This window comes from Solanum dulcamara, chromosome 7 (genome assembly GCF_947179165.1).
Source record: "Solanum dulcamara chromosome 7, daSolDulc1.2, whole genome shotgun sequence".
NCBI classification, from domain to species: Eukaryota; Viridiplantae; Streptophyta; class Magnoliopsida; order Solanales; family Solanaceae; genus Solanum; species Solanum dulcamara.
In genome coordinates, this window is record NC_077243.1 from 12282549 (window position 1) to 12291930 (window position 9382).

The 9382-nt window shown below is 33.4% G+C and overlaps 2 protein-coding genes across 2 annotated transcripts; both read left to right on the plus strand.

The window, feature by feature from the left end:
- Window positions 1-346: 346 nt before the first annotated feature.
- On the plus strand, window positions 347-1869 carry LOC129896794 (uncharacterized). Its single transcript, XM_055972762.1, has one exon. It carries the CDS (start codon window positions 566-568, stop codon window positions 1604-1606), a length of 1041 nt encoding a protein of 346 aa, XP_055828737.1. The 5' UTR covers window positions 347-565; the 3' UTR covers window positions 1607-1869.
- Window positions 1870-4271: 2402 nt separating this feature from the next.
- Window positions 4272-7731, plus strand: LOC129896795 (uncharacterized). Its single transcript, XM_055972763.1, has 6 exons — window positions 4272-4443; window positions 4550-4576; window positions 4668-4730; window positions 6983-7061; window positions 7150-7195; window positions 7397-7731. Exons 1-6 carry the CDS (start codon window positions 4402-4404, stop codon window positions 7404-7406), a joined length of 267 nt encoding a protein of 88 aa, XP_055828738.1. The 5' UTR covers window positions 4272-4401; the 3' UTR covers window positions 7407-7731.
- The last annotated feature ends 1651 nt before the right edge of the window (window positions 7732-9382 follow it).

Sequence of the window (9382 nt, forward strand, 5' to 3'; positions counted from 1 at the left end):
AGAACGTGGAATAGTGATCAATGAAGTTAGGTGAGAATTAGGATATCTCAAATTCAATAATTTCCTAGATGATTTCTTCATGGTCTAACTAATTCATTGAAGGTCTCCTCTTCTTACCATGATGCGGTTTTCAACATGTTGGAGCCTTGGAAATTATCCGAAAGGGAACCTCATTTTAGACCCCTTCCCCCATCCCACTTAGACGCAACTAGAAAAAGAAATAGAGAAAAGTAGAAAGTATAGGAAAAGGGATTAATTAAGTTAAAAGGGTAGCTAAGTAGGGCAAGAGTTGCAATCATTGTCACCTTATTAAAAAGGCTTCTATCAACCTTACTTGACCATCATATTCTGTGGGTCTAATAGCAGAGTGTTCTTTGTACTCAATATATTTCTGTCTCTTCCCTAGCTACCCTGTAAAGAAAATCCCTAGTCTTATCATTCCACTTAATTCTCCCACTTCCTAATTCTCTTTGAAATATATGTGCATTTCTTTTTAACAACTAACCTCCCAACCCCAATTAGACTTAACAACAACACCATTTTCTTACTCTCTCTCTCTCTGTCCATGGCATTCTTGATAAAGTTTGGACTAACCATGGAGCTTCTTCTCTTATCAACAGGACTTGTTTCTACTTTCTTCATGCTCAAAAAAGCTATTACTCCTCCTTACTTATTTAACATGTTCTTCGTTAATTTAAGTGAAATCTTGAATTATATGAAGAGTTTCTTGTCATCTCCACTTTATATTTGCCTATTCATCAACTTTGTTGTCATACTTATCTTAACTTTCTCCAAATTTCAACACCCAATCATGAAATTCCTCAATGTTTTCCTAGATAATGAAAAGGATGTTGAACATGATGATATCCAGATTCATCCACAAGCACATCATCAAGAAAAAGAGGACTATATGCCCAATAGAACTAATTCAGCAATTGCAATGGAAACCGTTATGTCTTTCTTCAATCGCTACAATTCACATCCAGATATTCAAGATGATATGTCCACAACAACTACTTTGCCTCAGTCGCAAATACGTTGGGGCCGAACTGATAGTGCACAAACAACAACAACTACTCTGCCTCAGTCTCAAACACGTAGGGATCGACTAAGGGCCAAAGCTAAAAGTGCACAAACAACAGCAACAACAACTACTCTACCTCAATCTCAAACAAGTTGGGATTGGTCAAGTGCCAAAATTGATAGTAGTCCACGAACATCGCATAATTTTCCAGACATATCTCATTTGACTGAGGCCCGTGAAATCGTTAGTCCACGTTCATCAAATCCACTTGATCGTGAGAGAACTACAAGAACCAATTGTCAAGAAAATATTGAAGAGGGGGAATTAGAGGATGATTCATTGGAGGCGACATGGAAGGCAATCATCAAGAAAAAGGAACTGAGAAAATCATTGACATTTAACGATACTTTTTCGACGTCTCGGATTGGAGGCCTTAGAGGGGACATATCTGTTAGTACAGAGGAATCCAACAAGAAATTCGATGATTTCATAAAGAAAATCAATCAAGAGAGGTTGCTGCAGAGGCAAGAATCTGATCAGCGCGCCCACAATGTTAATATGCTAAATCTGCTTACTAGCTAGAACAACTCAGAGCCGAGATACAATTCTGCTTCCGAGTTTGGGAGAACAGAGTAGCTTTGGTGAGACTCTGTATTTGTGTTCAAAATTTACTTAATACGTATAAACTCAAAATTCTAGAAGACCTTTTTATCTTCTATGTAGTACTAGTGCTTCAGTTATAAAAAAATTACGAGTGTTTGCAGCATTTTCAGGTGACATTATATTGTCCAGTTAGTTCTTACTTTGTTACTATGTGTGTGTAAAACTGAATGAAAATAATTAAGTTCCTATCAGATTACCAATAATCTTACAATTGCTCCATAATTCCATTCACATTAATATGATTACAATTTACAGTTATCACAATTAAACTGTAATGAAGTCACTGAATTGACTGGTGTGTCTTACTGATCAATGAAGTGAGTTCAAATTATAATATTGAAGACAAAAACACTAAGAGATCGTTTGGTTTGAATACAAGTTATGATGCGATTAGTTATGACGGAATAAGTTATGATGAGATTAATTATTATAGAATTATTTTTTATTGAGTGTTTGGTATGTTACATTCAAAATAATATGCATTATGAATGTGAAAAGTGATGTATAAAAAGGGTTTAAAGCGATATTTTTGTCATTTACCTATTTCATCCCGGGATAAGTTATTCCGAAATTATTATACCACTCAAATGAAAGGATAACTTATCTCGGTCATAATTATTAATTCTGGAATAAGTTATCCCACACTTTGTAACCAAACAAACAATTGAGAGTTATTAAAAATTTATTACAAGACTATTTTGCTTTATACACCACACCAAACGACTCCTAAGTGGTTACCTTGGGTATAGAGTTTGAATACTTCAGTACAAGCAAAAAAAATCATTGCACCAAACTAAAATTATGAATGGAAGACAGAGAATAATACTAAAGCTAAAACAGAAACTCACAGTGTGTAGCTGTATATTAAAAAAATATTGTATATTTATAGGTGGTTACCAGCCTATCAGGAAGTTCAGTGGGCATTTAAATAGAACCTGTTATACATTGACTTGACTTGTTGATATATGAACATAAATACATCAAAAATCATAGGAACTCTTAATTTTACAAAGTATAAGAGATCTAACGCTTACGAAAATGTCATATCACGATTCGAATATAGCAGTCTTAAGTCTTATTTGTCTCGACTTTTTATATCTTGTTATATATATATATATATATATATATATAATAACGTTTGATATTTAATTGATTGTTATAAAAAGAATTATTCAAAATTCATTCTTTTTACTTTCTCATGTTATAAAAGATAAAAGAATAGTTTACATTCAAATTTCAAAAGATATTCATATTTTATTAATTAAATATTTTTAAAATAAGGCCCAAGATAACGAAATCTAATGAGTTTGTTCCGTCAATTCTCTTAAGGGATTAAAATCATCATTGGTTTACAATTATAGCCTGTTTTGTAGATCGGATCTTTTATTTACCATATAACATGTGAATCGACAAAACAATTATTCCAAACTTTCAGTGAAATATGATAGCCTACTTTTAAGAGCTTAACTCAATCTTTCTAGACCTCGTATAACATATATGACAATCAAAAAAGTGATAGAATTGAGTAGTTAAGGAAGGTAAAGCAAAATGTGTGAGAAAATGGCAGGATAAAAAAATTCCCCAACTATATATTTTAATCTTTTTTTCGTCAAGCTCACAAGAGTTTGACGTTTAACGTTTCTCATTGAAACTTATAAAATTTATTGTAGATACGTCTTCAATAGGATTAGCTGTGTGGATCTTTTTTTTGGATGTTGATACAGTACACGTGGAAATTCAAAGGTAACATATAATTAAAAGGGAAAGTTACATAAATATACAATATTAAGAAAATATTTACCATCTATAGCAATAAAAAAAAAATCACTGAACACTTATAATACATTTATAATACAGTTTTAATACATATTGTAGAGAACTATTTATAAAACATATATAATACAAGTTTTATAGATAGATAATACATTTATCACAAACTTTAATAGATTTATAATACATTATATCAATTTCTTACTACACAAACATAATATATATTTTAAAACACTTATAATACATTTATATTGTATGCATAATTCACTTTTAATACAAGTGTAGATTTATCATAATATTGCTATGTATTGCTATAAATTGTAATAAATAAAAAATATCGCTAAAATCAGTAATTAATTTTTAAAAAGCACTAATTTTTCCTAATTAAAAAGGACTCTAAAAGGCAATCAAAAAAGGGATTTGGAAAAGGGAAGTTACAAGCTATACCCTTGATTGTCCAAGGCAACTTTCTATTATATAGAATGATGAAACTCATAAAATACATTAATATTTGACTAATAAGATTATTATAAAAAGGTAATTTACAGATAAAGTTATTACAATGATGATTGTTGTTATAGGTACAAATTGTTAAGATCCGAATAAAACTTGTATGTTATCGTGAAATATCATTTAGAGAGAGTGGATGTTACGTTATAGAGAGATTTGACAGTAAAATTCTTTAAATAAAAAATAATTTGATGTTTCGAAAAAGAAGAAGGATGGGGCAGGCGGTAGGCCCATCACCCATGCAGTCCACATAAAACAAAATAAAAGCCCAAATCAAGACGTTTTCCACGAGCCCAAACCCGAATTCATATTTGTATATGCTATGGCATTAGGCGCCATTTCGGTTCACGGCTTAGGGTATTTGTTAGGGTTTAGCTGCTTTCCTTGAGACTGAAGAAGGAGCTTGGTTGGTCAGAGAAACAGGAATTTCAGCCATGGCTAGCACTAAAGTTCAAAGGATTATGACCCAGCCCATTGTAAGTTCGTTCACTCTTCCTCATCTTCAGTGTTAACTTTCCCGTTTTCACTCGGCACTAACAGTTTGGATAACGTGTGTTTTTTCTTTTCTTTTGTTTGTTGCAGAACCTGATTTTCAGGTTTCTTCAGAGCGTAAGTTATTCCCCGTTTGATTAATTTTTTTCTCTCTATTACTTGATGGGGTGCTCAATGTTCTTAAAATTGACGTGCAAATTATTTACAGAAAGCTCGGATTCAAATATGGCTTTTTGAGCAGAAGGATCTGAGGATTGAAGGACGTATCATTGTAAGTTTCTTTACTACAACAAAGTAATTGCATTGGGAATGTTGCATTATGTGTTTTCCAAGATAGTTCCCCTGAACCATAAAGAAAAAGTTGTTAGTTCTTTCCGTTATCTACTCGTTTGATTATCGCTCTGCACTCTCCCAATCAAAATCGCCACTGTTCCTTGATGTGATAAAAGAAGTTTCCTAACTTATCTTTTGAGTAATTGCAAAGACTATTCATGTGCCTCTTCTAGTTCTAATCATCTGATCATTTATTCCGCCATACCACCCTTGAACTCTGGACCTCTTGACCTGGTGGAGTGGAGAGTAATTTATCAACCACTAAGAATGAGAATAGCCATTAATTTGTAGGTCTAATCATTTATGCTACTTATCACAAAAAATAAATTATACAGATTTTTAAAAGGTCCTGAAGTTATACGTTACTTCAGATACCCTTTTTGTAACAATGTACCAAAAGTTCTAGCTATTGGAATACATAATTTCTTTTGGGTAGTTGGAATTATCTAGATTGTGGTTCTTGATTCTAGCTTAACGTGTAATAGGTGCCAGAAATTTGTGAAATTCGTAACATAAAGTTTGTGTCTGACATGACTTGTATATATAAGAAGGTGTAGGACCATTCACTTCCAACCTTGAGGTTTGGGGTTTGAGTCACCAGGATTCAAAGAGGGAAACGCCAGTGTGATTCTTTGTCTTGTGTGGTTTACCATATAAATAATGACATGTATTTCTTTAATAAGCTAGTGGCAAATGCTTTTTAGTCACCAGTTTCTTCTTTCTTGTACTTCTAATCTCTTATTGATTCCACGTTTGCATTTTCTGCTAAACTTTAGACTAGTAATATCTGATGACTAGTTTAAAACACCTGTTAACTATCTGTAATCAAATATTTTCTTAAGATGTAGTTCTTAAGAAAGTAAGATTTTTGAAACTTGTGGTCTTAAACATGCCTTGGCATTCCAGCTTGTCACACCGGGCTTGCTTAGTGCGGGTTACCTCTCCTGTTTGGTTTGCAAGCTATTGCATAGGAATGGGGGGTTTACCCTGTGTGCACCTAAAGGGTAGCGGCTGGGGGTTTCCCTTGTCATCAGAAAAAAAAAACATGCCTTGGCATTTGTATGGTTATAAAAACATGCCTTTAATTAAGGGTAAAATGGAATAGTTAAACTGTTTCCAAATTTAGAAAGGTGCCATTCTTCTTGGAGCGGACTAATAAGGAGGGAGTATCACATAACATTGAATGGAGGAGTATTTTCTGCAAGCCGTGTAAATGTTGTTCTGCTGTAATTTTGCTCCTTTGCTGGCTTTTTAAGTTTAGAAATATTTTTCTGATAATTGAAGCATGTATATATGCTTTCTCCTTAAAATGTAGTGCGCTGTTTTGTTCTGTATCCACGCGTCCCTGTAAGTTTCCTTTGATCATTAGGGATCGTTTAGTAACCAAATCTATTCTGGCTGTGTAAATATTCCTATGCACATACCCTAACAGATAAAAGTTTATACTATTAATATTCTTTGTTTGGAAGATTTTACAGTGTCTTATTAAAAAAAAGGAAAAGTTTACCTTGGACGTGAATGTGAAAATATACCAACTTGAAAGCTTTTCGGTATGAATTCTTATGGATCTAGATATTTGTTCTTTTTGAATAATCCGTAGTTGGGATTTCTCTTTACCTTATGAAGAAAAAAAATCCATACTTGGGATTTCTTAAGCTGGTTCTGGATGCGAGAGATTAATCTGGATCATAACTTGTTTCCTGCCTCTCAACCAGGGATTTGATATGTTTAGACTCTGGGAAGTAGCTGGATCATCAGTTGTTGCCCATTATAAGCATGAAAAAGTTTTTTGAAATAACTAGTTGACATATTTTGGTTTTATGTACCTGTATTGGTCAATTCTTAAGAAGCAGCTCTTTTTCTGTTTCTGGTGATTGTGTGAAGTAGTTTTTGGCAAAGGTTGTTTGCAAATGATTGACACTCACAAATGAGCAAATGAGTTCAAATGGATGTGCTTGCATTACTGTGTTTGCATCTTTTTCCTTTGGGGATAAATCAAAAGAAATGAATGTTGGTTTTGCCTCTTGCATCACCTGCATTGTATCCTTTTGGCTTGAAAAGTCACAAGGCTAGGTACCTAACTCATTTGCATCCTGTATATATATCCTTCCATACTACTGCACTACACAGTTTAACAGTGATTTGTCTGGTACTTGTTGACTAATAGGTAAATTTGTTTGTGTTATTTAGGGTTTTGATGAGTACATGAATTTAGTTCTGGATGATGCTGAGGAAGTTAATGTGAAGAAGAAAACCAGCAAGCAGTTGGGTGAGTGACAATTGCCTTGACTCTAGCTTTACCCTCTCCCATAATTACCAGGGGAACTAACTTTCATCACCTTTGTGGTTTTATGCAGGGCGGATTCTTCTGAAAGGCGATAATATTACTCTGATGATGAACACGTATGTCATTATTATTCTATTTTTCTGATGCACTTAAAAATCACAGTTTATAAACAAATATAGTTGTTATATCTATCTTTTGTTAACTTCTTGTGATCTTTTTTCTTTCCGACTCTCCCTCACTTTCACCTTCACCTGGGGTGATAAGGAGGGGGACATTAGGTCTGTTTTACTTATTTCATGTTTTTTTTTTCTATGTAGGGGGAAATAATTTCTTATCTGTTGGAGTACGAAAGTTGGTGGCATCCAGTGTGTGTTCACCAGATGCGAATTGAAACCATGTAACCTCATGAATGACAGAATTACATGGCCCTGACTTTTACTTAGTGCGTGTATGTTGCTGTAGGTAATATTTGACATGGTTTCATTGAACCAAATGCTTTGATTGTTGTATGAATGTCTTTTCATGACATAGGATCCGGGCTCCTCCCCATTCCTGTGTCAGTTGATGGCTTGACTATTAGCGCCAAAGGAAGTGTATATTTTCTAAGTTTTTGTTGGTTGGGTATAGTTCGACCACATTTATATCATTTGAACTGTGCTTGTTGAATTGGAGCCGTTCGTAATATGTTTCTGTGGATGTGTCAGCTACCCACCTTGACTGTTGCGCCCCCCACTTTTGTCTCTCTAACTAGTCGTCCAACTGATATTGTGTCGGTTTTTGTATGCGACAATTAATTGTTATTGGCAGATCTGGGGAAGACCTAGGCAGTGGTAGTTGTGAATAGAATCTTTTTTCCCCTTTATTCCCCGGCCTTTCCCAACTTTTTGTTGAACGGCAAGACAATTTTAGCTGTTTTGGAGCTGGTTAGAGTTGTGTAGGTATTAGTAATACGATATTAGTCGTGAGGGAATTTGTGTATTATTTTCTGTCGGAATTAGTTATTCTACCTTTTATTCTGTATAAAATAATACATAAATTTTCTCATTAGTTACGTGGGTTTTAAAATTGAAAAGTAACTACTGTATTAATTTTATATATGAAAAAATTATTTACATAATTCACCTCTAAGTCAGTTACCAAATAATCCTTCAGCGCACAAGATGTGGAAATCACACTCAAGTGAAATGGAGACATACCCAAAACGTGGAGATGGGAGTAACTCCAAGGGGCACAATGATGTGGAAATAATAGTGTGAGGTGTGGGAGAGGAGGGATACATTACATGGCTTCTCTAAGTGTTGGCAAACGGTGATTTTTTCTTTATGGCCAATTTCTCCATGTCTCCATCCATAATTTCATTGTCAGATGATACAACACCATAATTGATTCATATATGTGGCCTGTGTGTCAGTGCCATTTTGATCGTTGTCATTACTTCTTATATTTTAGGCATAATACATAAATATGATGCTTAATTTGGCTTCAGCTGACAACTATAACCTCTAACTTTATTAGTGAACAAGTAGACACTTTAACTATCCAAAACTTAAACAAATAGACATATTTGTCCTAAATGACATCCTACACGATAATTTTCTATCCTACGTGACATCCTATGTGTATTGTGCCACGTAGGACACATGTGTCTACTTGTTCAATTTTATACAAGTTTAAGTATCTACTTGGAGGGCATAAATGTGAAATGAGGCCAAGTTAAACAACATATTTATGTATTATATCTATATTTTAATTTATTTATCCTACTTCCCATTTTAAAAAATGTTACTTTCTTTTTTATAACCTCTTTAGTTATAACTTTTCACTACAAGTTAAATTAAGACTATAGAATTTAATAATCTTCTCTACTTTCTAAAACTTGATGTTAAATCGAAATAAGATAAACGGGAAGTAATATATTTGTAGGTCAGTACCATTATTATTATACTGCAATGAATTAACAAAGTGCACATGAAAGAAAAGGTATCATTATATAGCCTACCAATTTAGAACTTCATACATAGAACAATAGAAATTACCGCTAGATTTGGTAAACTAATTTCCATCTGTCAACTTGTTTTTAAATAGACCTTAGGCCATAAAATTCTTCCTCTGCCTTGGTAAAAAATATCATCATTTTTAATTAATACGAATATAATATATTTGTTATCCGAAAAGATTTGGACTAGAGTAGAAAAATAAATAAAAAGGAGTAATATAAAATCAGGCTTAAAGATCGTTTATATAAAAATGAGGATTTTATTTATTGAAAGGGGTGGTGTGCTAAACAATTTCAAATTTGATCA